This window comes from Gavia stellata, chromosome 5, assembly GCF_030936135.1.
Source record: "Gavia stellata isolate bGavSte3 chromosome 5, bGavSte3.hap2, whole genome shotgun sequence".
Classification (NCBI taxonomy): domain Eukaryota; kingdom Metazoa; phylum Chordata; class Aves; order Gaviiformes; family Gaviidae; genus Gavia; species Gavia stellata.
This window is the reverse complement of record NC_082598.1, coordinates 44,175,352-44,200,431: the sequence shown is the minus strand read 5'-3', so window position 1 is coordinate 44,200,431 and position 25,080 is coordinate 44,175,352. Positions and strand designations below refer to the sequence as shown.

General features: G+C 36.6%; 1 protein-coding gene across 1 annotated transcript in view; it reads left to right on the top strand.

Moving 5' to 3' along the window:
- TLL1 (tolloid like 1) overlaps positions 1 to 25,080 on the top strand; it is a 135,712-nt gene that overhangs the window by 61,229 nt on the left and 49,403 nt on the right. Inside the window, exons 3-8 of the mRNA XM_059818259.1 lie at positions 1,109 to 1,189; positions 3,235 to 3,387; positions 5,767 to 5,884; positions 17,279 to 17,457; positions 19,253 to 19,358; positions 22,259 to 22,383. Coding sequence (XP_059674242.1) covers positions 1,109 to 1,189; positions 3,235 to 3,387; positions 5,767 to 5,884; positions 17,279 to 17,457; positions 19,253 to 19,358; positions 22,259 to 22,383 — 762 coding nt within the window. The remainder of the gene's footprint in view (positions 1 to 1,108; positions 1,190 to 3,234; positions 3,388 to 5,766; positions 5,885 to 17,278; positions 17,458 to 19,252; positions 19,359 to 22,258; positions 22,384 to 25,080) is intronic.

Sequence of the window (25,080 nt, the reverse complement as noted above, 5' to 3'; positions counted from 1 at the left end):
TATGGAATTTTCTCATCTGTAATATGATTTTAAGTTGCTGTTTAATAAATATATTTTCCACATATGTATTGAAAGTTTTTATAGGAAGTTGGGAAAGGTCTTTTTAGTAGTGGCTGGAGGTTTCAATTGTCCTTTTATTTCTATCTTTTTACTTTTGCTGTTGTAAAAGTAGTTTGAAAACTCTCTTGTCCTATAACAGACATTGAATTTTAAAATACAACCTACTACAAACTTCTGAAAATCATAAAATTTTCTGAACAATTCTGAACAATTTATTGGCTAGTGCAATATTATCAGTGTTCGTTCTTCTGGTTTACTGGTGTTTGCAAAGGCACTTGCAGCCACAAAAGGATTACAGGTGAAGAGAGTATGCGGCAGATGCGTCAAATGTATACATTTCTGTAATGTGTTGCATTTCTGTAAATGGCACAGTAAATGTTAAAATCAATTACTTATTAGCTTAATTTTTCTTGCTCATTGATTACTGAAATGACACAGACATATATGCCTGTGAGGTCTTACTGCGATATACACCAGCAGGTGATGTTTCAAAGCCTTTAGAGTGCATTGGACATCTATTTGCATGCCTACAAAGAAAACCAAATCTTTCATAGTAAAATCAGCCATATTAAGTTTTATCAGTTTGGGTTTTTTTCTGATGAAACTTTGGGTGTTTGCTTTCCCTCTTTCCCCTCCCTTGACATGAGAAGATTATGGCATGCATTCAGGAAATTTCTGTAAGAGTAAGGCTTTGAGCTGTCAATCAATATGACTCTGAGGATGTCAAGGTCACCAGGAAGAAAAAAAGCTCCAAATAATAATTAGATGATGTAATTGTCATGACTTGTCTGAATAACAAAGACGTGTTGGCTTACATTCTGGAATGCATATTAGAAAATTTTTCAACTAAAAATGTGTTTTTATTTCATTGTCAAGAATACTTGAAGAATTTGTATGCGAGTCATTGAAGAATGTTAAACTTCCTTTAAGATGCATTGCATTTTTTCTGGGGTATTTTCTAATCTCTCCAGGCTATATAGTTGCTGTAGGTTTAAGTTTCCATGTTTTTAACTTTTGTATAATTCCTTTTTTTTTTTCCTTTTTAAAGGTGGCTTTGGAGAACATGGGATGTCAAAAAAACGAGGTGCCCTCTATCAGCTCATAGACAGGATAAGAAGATTTGGCTCTGGTATTTTCACTGTTTAAATTAGCAGGTTGCCTGATGTGATAATGTTTCGTGAACATTAATGATGATAGTACTTTAATACTTTAAAGCCTTTCTGTATTACTGTTGGTGTCAACAACCTATAAAATAAATAGTACAAGAATAGTAATGAAGAGGTTAGCTCTTTGTTGCATTTTCTTAGACGTCTATTTCCAGCATCAAATCTGTAAGCTAAAATATGCAGTTTTAAATCTCATATTAAAAATTCTTTAGCTTTTTTGTATGGCTGTGTTCACAGTTATCAATTCAACTGATATGAGTACAATGTCTTTTCAGTACAGGTAGGCTATACTGCATAGCTGCTAAATTTATGGGGTTTTTTTCTGGGTCCAGTTGGGGCATTCTGATGATTCACACTGTGTTTGAAGCATTTATGGTGTGTTACAGTGAACAAACACATTTTTATACTGATCATACTCTTGTCAGTATGAACGTAGTTGAATTCAGCAGGCTATATAAGTGAAATCCCCATTAATACTGGTTAAGTTTACTCACCCTATTTGGTGCAAGGAGATGTCACTTCCATGTCATAAAACCTCAACCTCAAAAAGGAAAAAAAGACTTTTGAATGGTAAAACATCTATATTAACATGTGATGTGGTTCAGTAATGACTGCATAATAAGCGTAACACTAGATTTCTCTGAAGTTTTTACCTGTGTTGTAGACTGTTGTATAATGCTCATTTACACACTTATTTCATTACAAGGATAAGTTATTTGCTTTACCTGAGTGTTTTTTTTAAACCCGGAAATTTTCTATATCATTCCTGCTAGAATTTAAGTTCCATGTTAGTTGTTACAAAGGCAGGCTTTTCTTCCTGTGTGTCAAGAGCTTTCTCCCTGCCTTGTGCGGTAGCTGCTTCCCTTTCTTCCTTCTGCTGCTCTCGCAGCCCTGGGGCTATGCCAAGATACCATACCATGGTCTTGCCCTGGAATCCTCCCTGATTCTGACATAGCCATTAACACTTAGGTGGAAATGGTATTGCAGGGGATACTCACAGAGGGAAGGTGTACTCTTCAATGAGGAATAAGAGTTCAACCCCACTGAGCAGGATTTGTTGACCACCTTTCAAGTGATCCATTTTAATCAGCTGTCCTGATGTGCCTAATAACTTATAAATTGCTTCAGAAGAAGTGCCTGTTACAGTGTGCAAGTCCTTGTCTAACTATCCTTACCCTCTTCTGTTGTGAGGGTTTCAGTTTCAGCTGATTTAAGAAAGATTTGTCTGTAATGGGATGAACAGTGGTAATATCTCTGAAAATAGTAGACAATTTTTTGTCTTGTAAAGAAATTCCAGCCATGAGTAATACTTATCCATAGGGTTCCAAGAGCTCATTTATGAAAAATGTGTATTTGTATCCTGAAGTGTTGTAGGGTTACTATCAAAATGAAAATCACGTTTTCATCTGAAAATGTATCTACTGGTAATAGCTACAGGTAATGGAGACCAGAGGGAGAAATGACCCTCTCTGACTTTTTGCATGTGTATACAACTTTGCAAATAATTTATCTATTTTTCCCTTGTAATTCCTGATAATAAAAGCCAATCTAATACTTTAAGGATTTCTTTCTGTCCAGTGCTTTAAGGATGGTCATGCACTTGCTTTTTCCAGATCTTGCAATAAAAATGAAAGGGGTAGTGAATGCCTTGATTACTTTGAGTCTGTCCAAAGTATTTCCTTCTTTGCTGGAATAATCCGAATTTATTAAAAAAAAAAAAAAAAAATTACCCAGGGAGTGTGATGATGGTGATTATTATTATTATTAAATGAGAAAATTTAGATGAAATTATGCAGTGTGCCTTCAAGTTGATTAATATATGTGGAAATTGTTACTGCAGATATGTTTTAAAAATGAAGATTTAGACTCGTCATTTCAAGATATTGCATAACAGCAATGTCCTACTTTTAAAGGGCATAAAGAAATAATCTGACTTTGACCTGCTCGAAAATAATTGTTCTCTTTTGTGTGTGTGTGATCTCATTCAGTGTTTGAATTATCATTACAGGCTTTGAGCAAAATAATACAACTAAAGGAAGAACTTCTGTAAAATTCTCAGGGAAAAATGAGAAAAACCGATTTCCCAGAGCTGCCACATCACGAACAGAAAGAATATGGCCAGGTGGTGTCATTCCATATGTAATAGGTGGAAATTTCACTGGTAAGCTTTGTGCTTTGGATGGGGAGAAGGAATATGAATTTTTTTAATGGCCTTTTTTTTTTAAAAAAAACAAAGTCATACTATGGAAGTCAATAGAAGGGTGTCTGTTGGATCAGGCCTCTGAAGTACATCTGTTCTGAAAATATTAGTCATGCTTTAAAAAAATTGTTCCCAAAGGCAAGCTACATAATAAAAATGTATAACTATGTTTTAGAAAGGGAAGGCTTTTTTCTTTGCCTAATATTTCTTGTCGCATGTTTGTTTTCAAGAGCCTAAGTAACAGAATGTCATGAAAACTGTTTTTTAAAAAATGCAGGATATTTAGCACAAGAATATAACTAATTTAATTGGTGTGACATGTATTCTACTAAACTGATTTCACTCAACAAACTGACTCAAATGTGTTTTGTAATTCCTCAGTTTGGTTTTCAGATGGGTACACAGAGACATTGTATATGACAAGAAGAAAGACTGACTTCAAAATATATAGAATTCTTAGCAGAAAACTGTAGAAAAAGTTTAAAACATTTGTTATCCCTGAAAAATGTAAATGGATCAATATCAATGTGGATGTAAGAGGTAATTTAAAACAAAAAGGGAGGGAGAAAAGCAAAGATGGTTGGGAAAAGATATATAATAACATCTTATTTATTGTGCACAATAATACAGGGAACCAAAAGAAATATGCAAATGCTCACACATTGCATGCATATGTATATGGAGAAACCAGAGTCATTCCTTTCAAACTGACAGCTACAGTCAAACTTTTAGTTTGGGTATTTACATAGTACTGTACCAAATGTGACCTTTGCTTTAGGATTACCATCTTCTGAAATAAAGGTAGTAAGCTAAATGAAAACATATCATGTTAAACATTTTACCTTTTTCGTAATGAAAGATAAATTCTAAAGCTTTGCAAACTTTGCTTAAAGATAAAAGAAAAGGGCAAGATGGGATGAAATAACCTTTAATTTTTAGGATCCTGACATGATTCGAACTTTCTGTTTTTATGAACTTTGAGGTTTTGTTGTCTTTCAGTTTAAAAAAGTTCAGGGTTTGTTTTTTTTTTTTAATTAGCCTATGCTGTAACATGCATCTTTGCAAAAGTCTGCAAGGTGGATGCATTTCTGCCAGCAAATTTATGGCAAATAGTACCATTCTGTGTGGATTTCCAGCTCAGAAGCAATACAGCTGTATTCTCAGATGCTGCCTCTAAGTTAATAAACCTTGTCTTCTGTCAGGCAATGAAATTACATTGCTGTGCTATCTGAAGTACTGTATATTAGCTGGCTTTGTGTTCTGTGGTGAGAACTGACCTGGCCTCTTCTGCATCTAGATTATAGTTTTGATTGTTTCTGAACGTGTTTCTGATTTTTAAAACAAATATCTAGGTATGCTTAGTATTGAACCAAATAAAGAATTTCTCCCTTTTGGTAGATCATTTGATTTCTGAAAAATTTGATGAAAAGAAGTGGAGACTGGTCCCTGTTCAAGACAGCTTTATTAAAATCAAATTCTTTGACTGGTATGCCTCTTTACATGGCTTAGGTTAGATTGGTCTCCAGATTTGAAGGCTGTGGGATTTTTTTTTTTTTATTTTATTTTTTTTGCTTCTGGTTAGATAGCTAGGATCCAGTGTTCCTCAAATTTTTTCTTTTTCTCTCTCCCCCCTGTCTTTCTCTCTCTCTCTCCCCCTCTTTCTTTCTCTCTCTCTCCCCCCTCCTCTTTCTTTCTCTCTCTCTCTCTCTCCCCCTCTTTCTTTCTCTCTCTCTCTCTCCCCCTCTTTCTTTCTCTCTCTCTCCCCCTCTTTCTTTCTCTCTCTCTCTCCCCCTCTTTCTTTCTCTCTCTCTCCCCCCTCCTCTTTCTTTCTCTCTCTCTCCCCCCTCCTCTTTCTTTCTCTCTCTCTCTCTCTCTCTCTCTCTCCCCCCCCTTTCTTTCTCTCGCTCTCTCTCCCCCCCCCCTTTCTTTCTCTCTCTCTCTCTCTCTCTCCCCCCCTCTTTCTTTCCTTTTTTTTCCCCAGTGTAGTCCACTGGATAATTTCATCTGGGAAATTGCTTAGCAACTATTATGCTAGTGCAGGCACATAAGCAACACTTCTTCAGTCTTCCTCTGGTGTAACATAGCTGTGCTGTTTATTGCAGGTTTTATGTATGCTAGAGTGTGTCAGGCAGTATTGGTCCCCTTGCAGGCAGATATGTTATGATGAGCTGATGATCTGAGTATCCCTTTAATAGGAGTATGGCAGTACATGGGACTGCCAGGACACAGGACTTCATGATCCAGTGACTCCAGGCCTATATTCCTAGAATTTCCTGATTTTAAGGAACAAGACGCAGTTAAGAAAGTCTCTTATTTCGTCTCATGCAATTATTCTTCCAGGCACCCAGCGCGCCATGTTCAAACAGGCTATGCGGCATTGGGAAAAGTACACGTGCGTTACGTTTATTGAACGAAGCGATGAAGAAAGTTACATCGTATTTACATACAGACCATGTGGGTAAGTGTGTACGTATGGTAACAGGTACTTGTGCTTTCAATGTCTGGCCATGTTTGTCAGCTTTGCAGTTATAAGTGAATCTATACTTCACAGGAAAATGAATAGATAGTTACTGTGTTTAAATGATACATGTGTTCTGCTTGGCTTTAGGTTCATTGAAAGCAGAATGTACAGGAACTTTTTGAAGTTTTGTCTATTTCTAGATAAAATGATCTTGCTATATATACATAGATATGAGAATTTTATATTTGGCTTTCTGTCATGCTTTTAATACTTACATATATTGTTCTAAAGGTATTTCAGGCTTCTTGTTTGTTTATTCTTAGTTTTCTCCATGTCACATGTTTACTGCTGAATTATGTATGGACATCTATTCCGTATTCCTTTTCCAGCTCAATTGTTGTTAATTGTAATTTTAACTCTTTTATTGTTAGACCGTCCTTGCCAAGATTTGTTTAACCACCAAATTCATGACCATTTTGCAAATTCCTTCTTCCAGGTCACTGATGTGTAAAAGTGAACAAAACAGATTTTATTACTCATTAGTGCAGCTTTCCATTAATCACCCTGTTCCATCTTCAGATATTTCTGCTCAGAAATGCCTCAGTCAGCTATGTTCTTTGTTTATTCCATTCAGAATTCTTAATTTTATATAGCGGACAGTGACTTCCTGAGGGCACCTTGTTCATTTTCCAAGAAAACCACTCACTACCTATAGAAATACTGTACTTCTGATAGTCGCCTTCTGTTTGGGTTGGAGGCTCCACAGTGAACAGCTCTCTTTCTTGCTGACTTCCTGATCAATGAACATTTTGCATGCCTACTTTTGAATTTTTATGGGATAGGGTTATGAAAAGAAGTTTTGGGACCTCCTTGCATTGTAGGAATAATCCTGAATGTACTTAATTATAGCCCATAAAATTACATGTAGACTTATCTGTTTAAATTACCCCTGATGATGTTCTTAAGGCGTAGCACAATGTAATAAAACCTACTCCTAGGCTATTTTAAGAAAGGCATTACCTTTGCATTGGAAAGTCTGAACCACAGATCCTTGCAGTCAGGGAGCTTATTCTACGGAAGCGCTCGTGAACTCGCCCTGTCATGTTCTTGTGCTCTCGTAGGTCTGCTATAGACCCCTGTTAGAAACAGTGCCAAATGAAATGGACTTTTGTTCTGACCCAGCATGGCTATTATTTTGGTTAATGATGCAACCCATAAGACAGGATTCAGGGATACTGACATACAGTTGGAAGATAAATGGGAAGCAGAGAACAATTGTGACGGTTCCCTGCACTCACAGAGGTAGAAAGCAATGTGACTAAACAGAAGAGTGTGAAAGATATGAGTGATCTCAGGTGCTTTAGAAAGAGAAGAATGGGGATATCTACAGAGATCTTGATTTTGTGAAAAGTAAATTCTACAACTTCAAAGTGCCAAAGCCAAACGACAGAAATCCAGCCAAAGCACTGTTCCTTAGGCTGGTTGATGCTTCATGAGATCAAGTCACTTTAGGGTGAAGGCTGGATTAGAACCAATTTGAACCAGAAGGTTGGAATATACTCAGTATCTACCTTCAAAGTCACCATAAACTTTTACAGTTAATGTTGTTTTATTGGTGGGTACTTTACAAATTACAAGTAATTTACAAAGACTGTTTAAAATAAAAACAAGGAAGAGTGTTGCTGTGAACAGTCCACCAGTTCTGAAAAAAACAGGCTAAACAGAAGGGGCAGTTGAATGACTCTTTTGGTGGTCCTGAATCTATAAGCCATTTCAGGAAGAGCCAGATAAATAAGAACCTCTCTTCTCTGGGTGAATAGGACTAACCACTGGCAGACAGTGCTGGATTTTCCATGGAAAGAGCCCAGACAAAAGTGACACCAAACCATCTGCAAACACTTTCTGCTACATGGCCAGTCACATTGAAATTAATCTCAGTTCTTTCCCATAGCACCCTGCTGTGTTGGTTTGTTAGCACATTGTGTCATTATTGTTTGCAGTACCATGGCAGCTAACACTCACAGATGAGAGAGACTTTATTGTACTTAGCACTGTTCAAATTAAAAACTAAATGATAAACCCTGCCCCAAAGAGCACACAGTCAAAACATAACACATTTAATGCAACTGAAAGTGGATACAGTCATATATGTGGAAATTCAGGTGGCAATATCTACAAATGTCTCAAATGACAGCATTAGCACACTAGCAAGTGAAGTGCTATTGAGCCTATGTAAACATTAAGGATATTTTAAAAGAGCGTAATGCATTACTTCTTGCAGCAGTTCATGGGAAGCTCATCCCAGAAAGGCAGTGATAAAAAAAAGCATATTTGAAATATAGCAGCTGGTTATCAGAGATACATGACCTTCCTAAAGTTGAGAGTTTATATATCAGTAATGAACGAGAGAGAAGTTTTGATTATCATAGACCCATAGGACTGCAAGGGAATCTCAGAAAAAAGTCTAATGTATTATTAAGACAGAAACAGCTATACCTAAGTCATTGCTGATATATGCTTGTCTAACTTGTTTCTAAAATTCTGCAAATATGAATACTTCACAGTCTGCTAGAAAATGTATTGCTTCAGTATGCTTAATATAAGAAAGGTAGGAAGTCAGGGGCGGTATTCTTGGTCATAGCTAAACCAGATATTTCTTGTTGCAATTGAAGTACATTAACTTTTTTCCCTGCTCACCATGGCCATAGAATATAAATTATTCCTCTTTCTTTTTTGAAGGTATCTATTATATACTTTGTGACTGTTACTATGTCCACCCTCAGTTCTCTTTTAGGCTAGAAAATGCCTAATTTGTTTCATCTTTCCTGCTAAGTTGTGTTTTCTAGGCCTTTGACCACATTGGTACTTTCTTTGAGATTCTTTTCAACTAGTCCACATCTTTCTTGAAATTGAGGACCCAAAACTAGGGCATGTTTGTCCAGATGAATCATTACTTCTGTTGAGCCAGAACGAGAGCTAATTCATATATCTTGTAGTCTCTCTTTCCACTTAGGTACCTAAGCATGATGCCTCCCTGTTTCTCAACAGCTGCTGTGTTCGACTCATGGTTGGTTGGGATGTGACTCCAAATAAGAGCCAGAGTTCTTTCCAAAGCACTGATACCCCATCGCTGGTTCCAGTGTGTGCCATGTTTTGCACGTCTCAGGACACCAAATAATGCTGTATTTCCCTTTTCAGATCTCTTCTCTAATCTGTTAAAGTTGCTATCAATTCCAGGCTTGCTTTCATGGTATTTAGCAGTCTTTTCTCAGACTGCAAGTTTAAAGAGCATCTTCTCTATCTTCACTTTATATAATACTCCAACCAGCTTTATACCCCCCTTTATATCAGGGGTTTAGTTTGCTTATGGGCAGCTTGTGTGGAAAAATGTCAAAAGCTTTACAGCTGAATCCCTCCTTCCCATCAGAATAATTTCTTCTGTTGCAGTCTTAAACTGTAATTGTTTTCATCATGTTCTCTTTATTTAACCTGATTTTGAGAAGTTAATTATTGAAATATTGTTTCTTAGTACAGCTGAAGCACTTAATAGTTTGAAATTTTGTAAGTACTGAGTCATTTGTACCCATTAGCTGCAGATGTGAGAATAAGAATATAGTATTAAGATACTAGTGTTTATGATTCTTCTACTAAAGCAGTGTACATTGGCATTAATATCTATTACAGCAAATATTTATGCAGCTAGTTGATTAGGGCAAGTAAAACTCTAATCTGTAAACAGGTTCAAAACACTCTTTGTTCACTACTGCTTCTCTATCCTTATTTTTTTTCTTATTGGATAGGAAGTGCCTGAAGACACAGTATACTTCTCTGTATGCAAAGTCAAAAAAAGGGCTCAGCAAACTGGAATAGCCTCTAGTCACATGCTCTTAATAACTATTACTGAGTACAAGATCAAGCTTTTTTTATATAGTGAGACAAAAAAGAGAAAAATTAGTCATATTGTTCTGGCATCTCAGTATGCCTTTGATCTGACTTTGTGGCAATTTTTGTTCTCCACCAGAAGACTTAAGTACTTTTTATGACAAACTTTAGATGACTTATTACAATCACTGCTGTATCCTCTTGTATGGATATTTGACAAAGCTGTCTGAGATACAGGAAAATCAGATCTCTTTCATGTGCTTCTCCAAACATTGTAGACTGAACAGCTTCTGAATGCTTTAATGTTTTTTGAACTTGCTAGTATATTAAATAGACATTACAGGCAAGTTCCTAAAGTTGGTGAAACGGGTAAATTCATTGCCTGAGGTACACTTTTGCAGCATTCTTTAGCTTTAAGAAGGATTACATGTTATAAAAGGTGCTCAATCACTTTTATGGGAGGAGAAGAAATTCAGAGTTGTACTAAAAAATCTGTGGCATTAGGGCGGACTCATGCTCTAGCAGCTGGCACTCTTCCTGCCCACAGCAGTTGACACAGCTTCTCTGCTGGCTGTGGCGTGGCCTTGCAGGATGAGTGTGACCAGAGTGCCCTAGTCTAAAACACAGTGTATTGACATAAACTGAATGAGGGGTGGTTTGTGTTAATACACTGGGGTAGGCAGCTGTTAGCTGAGGAATGGACTCCGTTGGCTGTTCTTTGTCATATTGGGATGGTTGTCTCCATTGAGCAGGTGAAGAAGCAGTAGCCGCTTCTGCCATTGCAACAGATCCTCTTAGGACAGTGAATCAGAACATTTGGTAACTACAACTATATTGATCCCTGACAATAAGCAAATTCATCAAGCCAGGTCATAGCCAATATCTGCTTTGTACAGAATGAGTTGTATTTGTGATTGAAAGAGGTGTTTTTTCACCAAGAAAAACCCCTCTGCTTCTTGAGTGAGATCTTGTTCATGAATTCTGTGAACTTCTTTCTCTTGCTTTGTGATGATATGCAGTCCTAGTATGCTTATGAAGTTCTGCAGTTTTTCATCCACAACCTCATACAGTCAGTGCCATGGCAAGCTGATGTTGTGGTCTATGAAGATTTTTATATTATCACGTTGTGAAAAGTGCAGCTTTTTAAAAAAGTGCAATATTGATTCTCTTCTTTCATATTAATTTAAGAGCATTTTTGACAGCAGCTGTATTACTTAAAAGAATGAGTGTATAGTTAAAGTCATTTCACTTTCTCTCTGTCATTTGTTTCTGTTTGCTCGCCATCATTGATCAGCTGGACTGATTAAATGGAATTAGAGATTCATAAATAGTTACTGTCTCTGACTGCTGTCTGGTGCAATAAAGATTAAAGAGATGAGGAGCTTTAAAGGCTGCCAGCTGACTCAATTTAAGGGACATAACAAGCGTTCATACAGTACGGAGAGGTCTTGGCCTTTTGCCAAACACACCTGAGGTCAAACCCACGATATTGCAAATTAAATTCCTTCATAGATTTATTTATTTATTTTAGTTTTCCTTACCCTTTGACTCAGTGCAATTGTTGAAGTGATCAGAATCTTGTAGCTTAACTGGATGAATCTGGTGTGCTTGACATGACACTCAACCTAGCAAATCCTAATGACGCTCTATGAGTATGCACTGCTGCTGTTATTTTAAGACAGTGTTAATGCTGATTTTCTTTGGTGTGTAAAGAAACACTCAATAAATTTGTTTATACTTTCTGGGAAGTACTTGAAATCTGTCAAGTAACCAGTGTAAGGGAATTGCCCTATTCATCTGGCTGCTTGTTTTTAGGAGCAGGCCAGCATTAAGAAAATCATTCTCAGTGTGTTGGGTTTCACGTGTTTAGTTTAGACAACCTAGAGGAATACTATGTAAAAGATTGCTGTTAATTTTTTTCTTCTGAAAAGAAAACATCTTTCAAATGTGTCAGATGGGGTACCTAAAGTCACTATACACATTTGATAATGCCCAATTTCTCTTGTTTTTTATGACAATAATAGTAAAATGTCAAATTATTTTTTAAAACACCTGAAATCTGATTTATGAAATACCACTAAAAACTTTCAGAGGTGATCTTAAGCACCTCTGTTTTCAAGAAACAATTAACTTTTTGGTATGGTTAATTAGGTGTTTATTTACCGTATTTTCTTATAAAAACAAATTGTATTAATAACTTAATGTGTTATAGTAGCCATTTTGTTGTTCTGCTATTATTGCATAGCTATTGCTTGACCTTTTCCAAGTTACAGTGCACAGCCTTAAAAGCTTAAATCCTCTTGTGATCCAAATGAAGTAAAAAGGACAGGAAGAGACAGACTGTAGTTAAATTTTTTCTTTATTCTTTTCCCCTTGTTGTGAATAGTGTCAATAAAAACAGAGCTGGAGACATCATAGAGGGTACTATTTGGAATAATTATTTATTATTTTTTCACTTTTTCCTTTTTCTCTATTTGTCCCCAGAGTATCACTGTGCAAAAATTTTATTGAAAATCTATGCGAATCTTTAAGCCACCAAGTATGTCTTTGCTAGTTGAAGCATGTAATGTACATGAAGTCAATAACATAAGCATGTTAAAACTATTGAAATAATATTAAGTATTCTACAACTCACAGTCTTAATAACCTATTGATTTGATTTAAGCTATAAATATTGATTAATGTTCTTTAGTTCTGCATTGCAATTTTTCTCTGTAGAGCTTCCACACAGTAGTAAACATGAAGACTCAGCAGAAGTGTTTAAACTGTTTTAAACTAAAGGATTTGTTCTGCCTTTTCGTAATTATGCATGGTTATCCTAACTTTATTCTCATCAATCTCTTTGCACTGCCGTCATGTGTCGTATTCAGATCATAAAGATTTTGAATTGCAGATTAAATTCCAGGATTTAAACAAATGTGTTTAAATGTGTTAAGTCTCCAGGGTGTATTTTGCAGGATTATAGATGAATGGAAAACTAGATAGGTTAAAACTGGTTGCGTGGTTGGGCTTGGAGCATTGTGGTTAATGGCTTGGGCTCAGACTGAAAGTGCAGTATCACAGGGGCATACGTGGGCCCTGTCCTTTTTAATATCTTTATCAATGACCCACAAAGAGGTGACGGTGCATGCTCTCACCAAGTTTGCAGACGATACCAAGTTGCGTGGGACCAGATAATAGGCTCAATGCTAGAGCTGCCACACAGAAGGACCCAGGCTGGAGGAACTGACCAACAGGAACCTTATGAAGTTCAACAAGGGCAAACGCAAAGCCCTGCACCTGCAAAGGAAGAGCAAGATAGGCCGGGCACTGCTGGGTTGGGGGGCAGCTCTGTGGAGAAGGCTATGGGGCAGCGAGTTGGGCAGAGGCTGGCCGTGGGCCCTGGCAAGAAAGGCAGCCAACAGCACCCGGGGCTGCGTGAACAACTGGTGGCTCAAGGGAAGGGGTCGTCCCTCTCTACTTGCCACTTCCTAGTTTATAGATAGACCCTACATCTAGTTGTGGGCCCCCAGTATAAGAAAGATATTAATAACCTGGAAGGACTTAAGCACAGGACTGCCAAGATGCTCGGGAGCTGGAGCACTTGCCCTGTGAAGAGATGCTGAGGGTCCAGGGTTTGTTCAGTTGGAGAAGAGGTGGCTTCAGGGGGACCCAGCAGCAGCCCCCAGTTCCTGCTGGGAGGGCAACAAAAAGAAGGAGCTCTTCACGGTGGTGTGTGGTGGGAAAACACAAGGCAACAGGCATAAGCTGAAGAAAGAGAGAATCAGACTGGATAAAAGAAATAAATTTTTCAGTGTGGACAGCCATGCATTTGAGAAGGTTGTTCAGAGGGGCTGTGCTGTCTCCATCCTTGAAGGTTTTCAAGACCTGACTGGATAAAGACCTGAGCAACCATCTTCTGACTTCATATCTGACCCTGCTTTGAGCAGGAAGTTGAACTGGAGACCTCCAGAGGTCCCTTCCAACCTGAATTATGCAAGAATCAGTGAAATTTTATCCATATTTAGTAGTCTTTAATGTGGATTTTCCCAGATTGCATGCATTTTATGCTTTTCTATTTTTAAAACAACGATCAGGCATTGTCAGTACATTTTATCTCTTTGCACAAATTAAGGTCAGTATATCATAATTACCATAATGATTTAGATGACCTTAACATACGTAGGAAGCCCTAACTCATTAAGTTCACCTAATATGGAAATGATGACACGCTTCCACAGAATGTGAATTACTTCATCTGACTGATTCTTGTGTTTTCTACCATGGCTTCCTGTAGACTGCCAAGGCAAATGTAACATCTTAGTCCTTACTTCAAAGTGTTCAAAGATAAGGAACAATGTTTTCTAAAAGGTTTGAAGTCTGGGACCTAGGAACTGTTTGACAAATTTATTCGGTGCACAAAACGCAACTGCCTATGACAGTGAATTGGGAATTCTATACTGAGGATAGAAGGTCTTTAATGGTTTTTTAAATGAATGAACTTTTCTGAGAATGAAGAGTTACTGCATATTCTCAGTACTCCATCATTCCCTCTCTAATTGGATGGGACAGTAAATAACACTGTATAGGATGTTTAAAGAAAAACAAAACAACAAAACAGCAAAAAACCCAAAACCTTCTTAAGGATCCAAACACTTTTCTCCCCAGGGTGAGCATGAGTGAATAAGAAAGTGTATGAACTATGGTAATTTCCTTATTGCACAATAAAAATATATTCAAATAGTTGAGTGACTAATTAAAGATAAAAACCTGGGTAAAAATGATATTGAAAATATCTGTAGTGCTTTAATTATGTTTACATATTCACCTGTAGCCATAATGTTTATTCTGCAAACATGCGGTCTGAAAAATATGATAAGCAAAACTCTGTCAGGTGCAAAGGTGAAATCCACTGTGGAATCATGAAATAAAATGGTGTAACTACTCTAAATTTTTATTTTAATCTTATTTCTGCTATCTGTTCCTCCTTTTTATCACCTATGCTGTATTTTTAGGGCACATCTTAAGGTAGTTTTTCCATTACAATTATTTATATCAGTGTTTATAATAATATAAAGCAAATAAGCAAAACTGTGTCAGGTGCAAAGGTGAAATCCACTGTGGAATCATGAAATAAAATGGTGTAACTACTCTAAATTTTTATTTTAATCTTATTTCTGCTATCTGTTCCTCCTTTTTATCACCTATGCTGTATTTTTAGGGCACATCTTAAGGTAGTTTTTCCATTACAATTATTTATATCAGTGTTTATAATAATATTTCTATATCATAAATATTGTAAATAGTAATTTTGTGTTAATGCAGTTTATGTAGAGTGAGGGAAATACACAGAGCAATACACAGGTGTTATTTATTTTCTTTTACTGTGGTGTGGAACAGTAGTACATAAACCTGCAACATTGACAGTGACACAAAATTATAGCAGGGAGTCTAAATTGCCATTGTTTTTACTTGCCTGCCCTGAAGAGAGCTATCAAGGGAAGACACTTTAAGAAATTAATTAAACATGATATTGCACAACTCTAGCTGAAGCACTGAGCTTAATTCAGTGCTTTGACCTAAAAAGGTGATTCATACCTATCCTTGGAACTATCTAAAGCAGGAAGAAAAGAGCTGACTTATTTTGAGGGTAGGAATACTTGAGAAGCAGTTGAGATAGCAAGGAATAATTGTAATGTGAACAATAATTTTTCCCAACAGTATTTTCAAGATAGTTTCAAAATTCTTGATAGAACCCTCCTAGGCTGATGTAGTAATATTTTCCTCTATCAAGTAACTTGTGTGGTCTTCATAATTTTAAGACACTACTATCATTTTTTTGGTATATCTGTCCTTGATTTTAATCATTAGTGCAAAACCAGTATATGCTTACTAAGAACAGGTATTGTGAGCTAAAATGCCATGGCTGTACTTTTCTAATATTCATATTTTAAAATTATGGTTGTATTAGACACTAACAAAAATCAATGAAGACCAACCAAGACTGACTGACCAGACAACCAAGCAAAGTGAAAAGCCTCTTTGCCACCACAAAACCTGAAAAGGAGAAACAAGCAAACATTTTCTGTAGAATTTAATCCGCTATCAGTATTGCTTCCATAGCTGCTCTTCCTTTATTGCCTACAGAGACATATCAAAGATTAGGATCATTCTCCACACTAGCATTGACCTCCTCAAGGACCAAATATATTCTGCTATGTAAATGTTGCATCAGGAAACATTTTTTTTTTTTTAAAAAAAAGGAGGAGGGGGGAGAGGGTGGAGGTAATCTGCTCAGTACAATTCCATTCCACCTGACAGCCTGCAAAATTTACAGGGCAGAGATGGGAAATCAGGCTTTTATTATGGAATATAATGCTGGCTTGAAATATTTAAGATCTTCAGAGGTGGCAGAGAATCAGTTTAGGAAACCTGAAATTGTATTCCATTTTGGTAGGATTTGCTTTCCTCTCCTCTCTCGCCTTTTGCTAGCATAGTCAGCAGACTCTTTTTTTCTAACCAAAAAGCAGACATCTCAGATAAATGCTGGCAGTATGAATGCTGAAAAGGGCATCTCTGTTCTGTAAGTTTACAATGGAATCATGGAAGTGCAGTGGAACAGGAATGAAACATGATAGCAGTTGCAAAGTGGCTTTTTGGTGTTGTTTGTGTTGGGTTTTTTCTTGTGAAAATATGACTTTCTGGGACTAAGGTTCCTATTACAAGAAAACGAGTGGGAGAAAAGGACGGTCCGGACATAACCAGAGCATTCGACCTCCTAATATACTGTTGTTGCAAATGACAGTGTATATCACCCATAGCCAGAGAAACAAAAAATGAGGAGAGACTGCACAGTGGCAGCACGGGATTCTGCATCTCAGTCAGGGTATTTCCTTCTGTATTTTCAACTGCATGCTAAGTGAATCTTTTAAAGGACTACTGTTTCACTTGCCATCATTTCTGCACCCTTTATAGATGGGACTAATGAAGTAGGGTGACTTTTGAGATCAAAATAAAGCAAACTTACCAGAATTGAGTGACCAAGAGTCTGGTGAGTGCTGTCAAGACACAGAGCAGAAGTATGGCAGACAAGAAACCTTGCCTTTACTTATTTCTGCTTCCCTCTGCATTCTTCCCTCTTGAGTGTGCACGCGCAAGAAAGCAGCGATATGCATGGGTGAGAGGGTACTTTCAGTCAACTTTATTTTTATAGATTCTTTGGGTGAAGAGAAGTTCCTGTGTCATACTGAGGTGCAAGGCTGGAAGTGACAATTCTGTTGATCACAGCTAGCATCTTTTAAGAAGACCTTGAATAAAAAAATCCAAACATATATGCATCCTTTATTAGGTATTCTGAATAATAAGTTGTTCTTGTACTAGAGCTAGAGTTTGTGAGACTGCAGAAATTGCATAGTGCATTGTTCTGCTTATTTTTGTATATAATATTTTCTCATATTTTAACTGAATTTCCAATATGTTTTGTAGAAATATGCATGAAAACTGTCATCTGTCCTTGTCTTTTAATTACAGGTGCTGTTCTTATGTGGGTCGAAGGGGAAATGGTCCTCAGGCTATATCTATTGGCAAGAACTGTGATAAATTTGGTATAGTTGTCCATGAATTGGGTCATGTGATAGGTTTTTGGCACGAACATACACGACCAGACCGTGATGACCATGTCACCATCATTAGAGAAAATATCCAGCCTGGTGAGATATTCTGATAAGTATTTTGGAAAAAAAAGTCTGTTTGTTTTTTGTGTTTCCTTCATCTGCTCAACTCTCTTAAAACAGAATGCTGAATAGCAGAAATTAACAGAATAGCAGAAATGAGCATTTATGCCTTCTGTTCCTCTTAGCTAGACTCATCTCAAGCTGATTCACAAATGAAATACTGCAATTGAATATAATCTTTTCTAAAGATCTGGCCAAATAACAAGCCATTAAACAGTATTGGCTAGAAGGAGAGAAATAGTAATCATGCTCAAAAACTTTGAAGGTAACCATTGCTCTTAAAGCCCTTTAAAAGTTGTGTTTCTGTGCTTGAGAAAGGGCTTTTCTTTTGTAGCCTTTACTGAATGGTAAGTAGAAACATGTCAATAGCATTTTAGCTGCCCAAGAGGTTTAGACCTGGAAGGTAAGCTGAGAACTCTGAACCTGTGACAAAGATGGGCATTGTTCCCATGGTTTCCAAGTTACTCGTTCCCTACAGAGCTTGCAGCTTTAGCCAGTGGCCTTGGCGTTGTTGAGACAAAGCATCTGAGGAACCTGAGAACTTTATACTGTGACTGTCATCTCTTTGTCAGTCTAGCTGTTGTGCCCACACTAGTGTTGTGTGGGCAAGATGGGAGGGAACTAGTCATGTTTCATTTGCAGTGTTCATAAATGTGCGTAGTCTTTGTGAAACACTGATTTTGATTTACGGGAATTTTCTGCTCAGGAAGGGGTGAAATCAGAAATTGTCCAATGATAGCTTGGAGTATTTGTCTGTTCCTATAGAAAATATTTTAAAATCAAATAGATTTGAGATGCAATAAATCTTTGCCTCCTCAACTAGGACTTGGAAGATGATCAACAGCTGATACACACTCCCACAAATCTCTGAAGTCCTGAAAGGGCATGTGCATCCAAACCTTCCTTCTGTTCTCTCTGTGTCATTGACTTGTGTAGATGCTATAAGTGCTCTTCCCCTATGCTTTTTCTGCAATGGGGAAAATCAGCTGGAGTGCCATTCTCAGCCTCCTGCTCTCCTTTCAGTTGTCTCTCTAGTTTCTGGCTGAAACCACTTCTTGTGTGGCATGAGCTTGAGGATCACTAAATCAGGAAGTCATGATGACCAAGATATTTGGGTTTTGTTATATTATGCCAATTATGTTGGTTAATAATGTTAATGCCGCTGCAGTTTTTTTGCAAGACACCAACAGGAATATGAATTGGAGTAAGGGGTGCTTTCCATCGCTTAATACATTGATTAGGACAAAGAACTTCTGGTCTGGAATTATGAACTAAGTATAATTCTTTTGTTCCTCTTCTGCTTTCTTTAAGTTGCAACAGCTGGCTCTTGAAAATGTGACTTTGTAGTGTTTGTTTTACATGGGGGCTTTGCTGAAGCAAAGTCTGTGTAGTATCCAGTCTAATGAGTCTACAAGGAGGAGGGTTCTTCCAGGATCTTTGCTGTCAAAATGACTTCTTTCTGGAATTAAGAACCGAGCCAGCAAATTTTATGGATTCTACATGAAATGCAACATAATGTGTGTGGCCTTTATGTGGGTTAGGTGAATGAGAACAGTCTTGCCAAATGCCAAATACAGGAATTTGATGTGTGTTTCAGAAGACATGTCTTACCTCTTGGTTAATAAAATCACACAGTTACTCCCAAATGGATAAGATTTATGAATGTCAGTGAGTGACTAGGTTAGCAACTTTGTTGGTTTTCTTTTCCTGTTTGATTTTTATCTTCACAAAAAAAGATATTAAAGAAACTCTAATTATCAATCATCTCTAGGTCAGGAATACAACTTCTTGAAGATGGAGCCTGGAGAGGTGAACTCCCTTGGGGAACCATACGACTTTGACAGCATTATGCACTATGCCAGGAACACCTTCTCAAGGTTGGAGTCTCAGGTTATACCTTTTGACTTTTAATTCTATTTATTTCTGTGAATGCTAAGAACTATGCTTTTTTAAATATTCAGAAATCACTTAAAATATCCCTTGTGATATAGTATACTTACAGCAGTCAAAACACATCTTGTTTATTTTAAGTCAGAATAATTTAATTATATTTAAAAACATGTTTCATTTCTGTTCAGTTTCAAAGCAGCCTTTTGATCTTGCTTCAGTTCTTCAGATTTTAAGATAAGATAATCTGGAAACATCATTTCATATAATACTTACTTTCTTTTTGTCTCCACAAAAATTTGAATTTAGAAAAACCAAATGAGTGAAATGATTAGGAATTTTATGTGTAACATGATCTGTTCTCTTAAAGAGAAATCTCCTTTGATGCGTAATGTCTGAGTAACTATGGATTATGCCAGCAGAACATGTTATGGCATTAGGATATATACCATGCAAGCCACAGCCTTTGCTAAGGACTGCAGTCAACCATTTATAACAGAGGCTGCAATCTCTTCTGTATTGTTTGTACAGATTTTTACTGTTATCAAACCCATATAATAAAGGGTTCTGCTGGTTTTGCTCTGGTCTGTAGCAGGCTGATCCATTCCCAACTCTATAGTAACTCACATGGGGCTTGCTCTGAAACTCTGCATGAATGTGGGGAGCTGTACAACGAGCTGTTCCCATAGGCTAACCCTGCTCTGGAGAATGCGTAAAGAACATGTCTTTCACTTGGTCTCCTGTTATATTTTATGCCAAGTTGCAGCTCAGCTAATTTTTCTCTAAAAATACCAGAGTGATGTAAATTAAAAGAAACCTCAAAAAAAAACCCCCAAACAAAAAAAAATCTGTTTTGAAAAGCTACGTGCTTAGCTTATTTTTTTTGTCCCATTTCTGCAATTTAAGGCAAAAATACTAGACAATCTGAGACTCTGGAATAAACTGAAGATCAGGAGAAACCTCACCAGCCTTTGCGAATTTCTTAAGCTTGTTCTCCTCAAGATAAATGATATTTAAAAAAAAAAAAAAAATCCTACCAAAGGATGTATTCAGCATACACATAATTCACCCCTGGAAGAGCAGGAGAATGAGCCACATCAGGTAGATATTAGTCACATCGCTTAATCTAGTTACAGATACATTACCTTAAGGAAGAGATCATAAGAAGCTATATAAGATAGTGTAATTTAACAAGCTGGAACCCCCCAGAGTCCTAGGGCAATGACAACATCAAGATAATTTGATTTGTGGGCCCTGATCTCACCACTTTCCAAGCTGGCAAAAACTGATAGTGCCATGAGTAGGCATGCCCTGCCCTAAGGTACAAGAGGTTGTTACTTCATACTGTTTAAAAACAACCAGCAAACCCTTGAGGTTATGTATTGATTGGCACTGATTTATCTTGAAAGCATGAGTGGTACTCAGTGTGGCATATTGCCAGCTGTTTGTTGTTAGACTTTACTCACCCGGATAAGTAGTAGAAATCACAAAACATCATAAAGTTCTAGTCACACACAAGGATGATTTTCATGCTATATTAAAACTGTTACAGGTTTTTCCCTTACTAAAGTGCTAAGGCATTTAAGAGAGGATTGTTTTCACATTTTTCAAAATATGAATAACATCAGTTTCATGTTGTACTAAAAATCAGTGGGAAATATAATTTATAGATACAAACACTTTTTTGAAATAATAATGTGCTTTATTTCTAGAAACTGAAGAATGCCATAAGTATTTCACTGTTTAGATTAGGGTAACATCCTGAGATGATTTGTTTTTTGCAAAATTTCTAGTGATGCCACAAAAAATCTGACTGGGTAAAGGAAGAAGTAGGTACCTGCAATATTCAAAGTTGTTCATTTATTATAATTTAAAAAACAATCTGTATTTATAAACAGTATTCCTAACTACAAAGATCCTTACTGTTCACTCATTTTTGGACCTACGTTATGCCTGAAAATACCAGTTTTACTTTTCAATAAAAACCCTACAAGTATACAAGAGAGTATAAAAAAATTAAAGAACAAGAAAATACAGAAACATATTCATCTGTTAACTTCCATTTTATGGGATTTGAGGGATTTTCAAATTCTGTAGCCTGATACTAGAACTTATTTTTGTACCTTACTCTTTTAAATTTTAATTGAGACTACCAAAATATTTTGGTTCATATTTAAAATTTGGAAAATTTTGAATAAAACTGCACATTTAGAACAAGTGTGCTTCTTTATTACATCTAGTCATTTAGGGTAAATGTTATTAAAAACATGTATGGTAAGTTGATAAATTTTATTGTAACGCAAGCAGAGGCTGGCAAGTAAGCATTTATGTTTCAAAAGCAGCAGCAGCTAGAGTAGAGTTAGATATGTTATAACACCCGACAGAAGAATGATTGGCAAGTGTGCCTGACTTCACATGGTCTTACATGTGTAAGTCAGACTTTACGACTTCCTTTAAAGACTTTGTTAGAAATAGGAACTTTGTGATTAAGAATTTTGGGATAGGGACTAATTTATGTATTTTTCTATAATTTTACAATTAATTTTTTTCAGTATAGCAAGAGCTTAACAGCAGTGCCTTTTTCCTGTGTAGTCAAAATCGTGGTAAAAGATTTCCCTCCTCTTGTCTAACAGAAATATAAAAGCTGATATGTTAATTGATGTACTGAAAGAAGATTCTTTTTTGATAACTTTGCATAAAGTTTGCCAACCTGAGGAATTTTTATGACATGTTTTCTGTATTTAAAGTTCTGCATTTTACCCTCTTAATTATGCCAAATGTAAATTCTGGGTTTACAAAATAGTATTATACATTCATAAAACTCAGAAAGTTTTATGACAGAAACCTGATAGGGTTTTTTGGGGTCTATTTTTATTTTTATTTTTTTTAGGGGCATGTTTCTGGATACCATTCTCCCTTCCCGTGATGATAATGGTATACGACCTGCCATTGGCCAGCGTACTCGTCTAAGTAAAGGAGATATTGCACAGGCAAGAAAGCTGTATAGATGTCCAGGTATTGCACCACAAACGAACAAAACCCACATACTAGCAACTGTTCGACTTGTTCAAGAGGAATGTTAAATTTTTTGAGTCAGCTGCTCAGTAGTCTGTTTCCATGTTGGCAACTGACGTAGGCAGTTCAAGAATTGAATCATAAAACCATCTTATAGGTAAGGTCTCTGGAATGCAAAGCACTTAAGGACAGATAAACTGTATGAAACAACACTTAGTTTCATGACATTTCAGTCTTTGTTTTCCTTAGCTGTTCAGTGACGAGAAAAAAAAAAAAAGGATGTTTAATATCAGTTCTGGTTTGCATATTGACTGGAGTCCTTTTTTATTTGAATTCAAGTAGAGTGCAGAAGGAGCAAATCAAATTATAGCAATCAGCTCTGAACACATCACATTTTTTGAAAATTTGACAAATAACAAGCCAGGACAATTAAGTTGTAAACTCTTTTATGGGTGAACTGGTTAGATCTTATTATAAACTTCACACAGTTGTAGCAATTACATTTAGTATTTTAGTATCTTCTGCCGAATTCTACATTCCTATAATTTCAATGCATATTAATGTTTTATCTCAAAATAGTGTTGGAGTAGAGTTCCTGTTTACCCCAGATCCATGAGCAGCAAGTCCAAAGTAACCTAGAGTTAACCCTGTGGTGGCTGTCTTGTGCTAGTTCTTATCTAAGTGCTGGCAGAGTGGTGGAAATCTCAAAGCAAAAGGTTTTACTTTCCTTGCTCTAGTTATAGCTGAGACCAGTTTTAACCTTCGGTGTAAACTGAAGCAGTTCAGAAGTGTCATCTCAGTCAGAATTTGACAGCAAGGTCCTTGTGGGAGGCTAGACATACCAGCTCTCTGCCACATAGGTTTTAAAGTCCTCCTGCTCCTCATGGGAACTAATGAATTCTCAGTAACTGTTTTAAGTCAGATATATGGCTACTTTTTACCACCTGATCAATACAGAAGGAATAAAAAGAGCGATTAGGACTGAAGTAAAGGAGCTGCTTCAGATTTGTATCAGCAACAGTGGGATCTACTGAAGATCTGGGGCATCTGATGTGCATTTGATATACAGGGTGCAGCTGAAATATGCTTTTCCTTGGTGCTGTAAGTACACTGGATCATAATCTCCTATATACTGAGAAACAGGCACAGTGTTTCTGGGCGTACCAGAGGAGAAACCACTTCAACATATTTTCTTTTACAACTGTTCCTTTTGAAATAATTTTTGCTCCTTCTTTGGTACAGAAAGTACTTGGATAATGCCGTTCTTCTTGGCAGCATTATTTCTAATAAGAACATACAGAGAGCAATAATTTCATAAACACAGAGAATACATATCTATTTTGATAAAAGATGAGTTCTGGAGACAAAAATAGTCTATAGAATCAAAAATCTGTGAAAGGAGCTAGTATCTTACGATCACATTGACTTAAAAAAAATACAGTCTAGGCTGTTTAGTGTGTATATAATACTCTAACATGCACTTTCAGTCAATTGAAAAAGATGCAATGTGCTTTTTGAGCTAATGTTCAAATAGTTCTTCAGAGAAAATGTCCTTTTCATATAATTTATGAAAATGTGTAACGATGAGTTATAATTTCTTTCAATATCTTGAAAGTCTTGTTGAAAGTTAGTTTCACAGTATTGTAAAACCATGGATGATCAGCAGTAGTGTGCACTGTAAAAGTAAGTTATTTTTTTGCAGCACTGGAGGGATGGTGGTTGCAGGATCATACTCCTTTTCTGGTGCTTCGCTTTGGCAAACTTTAAGATAAAAGACATTGGTTTTCTAGCCTTACTTAGATGAGCCAGTCCATAAAAGAAAGTGAGTTTTGAGAGAGAGAAAAAGGCAGAAGGTTTTGCTGCAAATTTTAAATAGCATACTATTTAACATGCTATTTATTTCAGTTAATATTTTTAATAGAAGCTGCATAACTGAATAACACAACACAAACTTAAACATCCAGTAAAGAAAGCAACTCTCTGAAAGTTGCACGCTACTTGTGATCTAATAAATTTTCCAGCAAATAGTGAGACTGAAAATTCAGATATTAAGCTTTTGGTTTTATGAAAAGAATCATGTGATCATTGTAGTATATAGCAATAATATCCCTGACACTGTTGTTTTTGGAGGTGTGCTGTATTTCCTATTTCAGACAAAAGATGTTAATCATGATGTCTGCTTATGATAAAACAGCATTGAATATTTCAAACATTAATAACATCTGCATTGTTTCATGTGTTCATTTGTGTTGCCTTAAATGTAATACAATGAAGATACAGAAAACAGTAACCTAAATAAATCAGTATTTTCCAGAGATACACACTTCTTTGATAAAGGATTTTTTTTGGTATTGTGCATGTTTTGTTTGGAGTTCTAGTTATTCCTGAAAGCAGTTTCTGGTCCAAGAAGCCTGCTGCATTTTCTGGGGCCCATGAACATGAAGTTGAGTTCAGGGCTGCTGGAGAATACAGCTGATCCTCACAGCAGTGAGGCAACTGAGCCTCCAGGTTGTTTTAGCTAGTTAGGGTATTCAGGCTCATTATTCAGCAAAGGACTTAGTGACCGAGAAACAGTTTTGAGCTTGGTGAAGCCAAGGCATGAGATTTGATAACCTGTCTTTCATCAGCTGAGTAAGTGCCAGGACTCAACAGCCTTAGCAACAGCAATTTTGACTTGTTTCTAACTTTTTTGTAGGA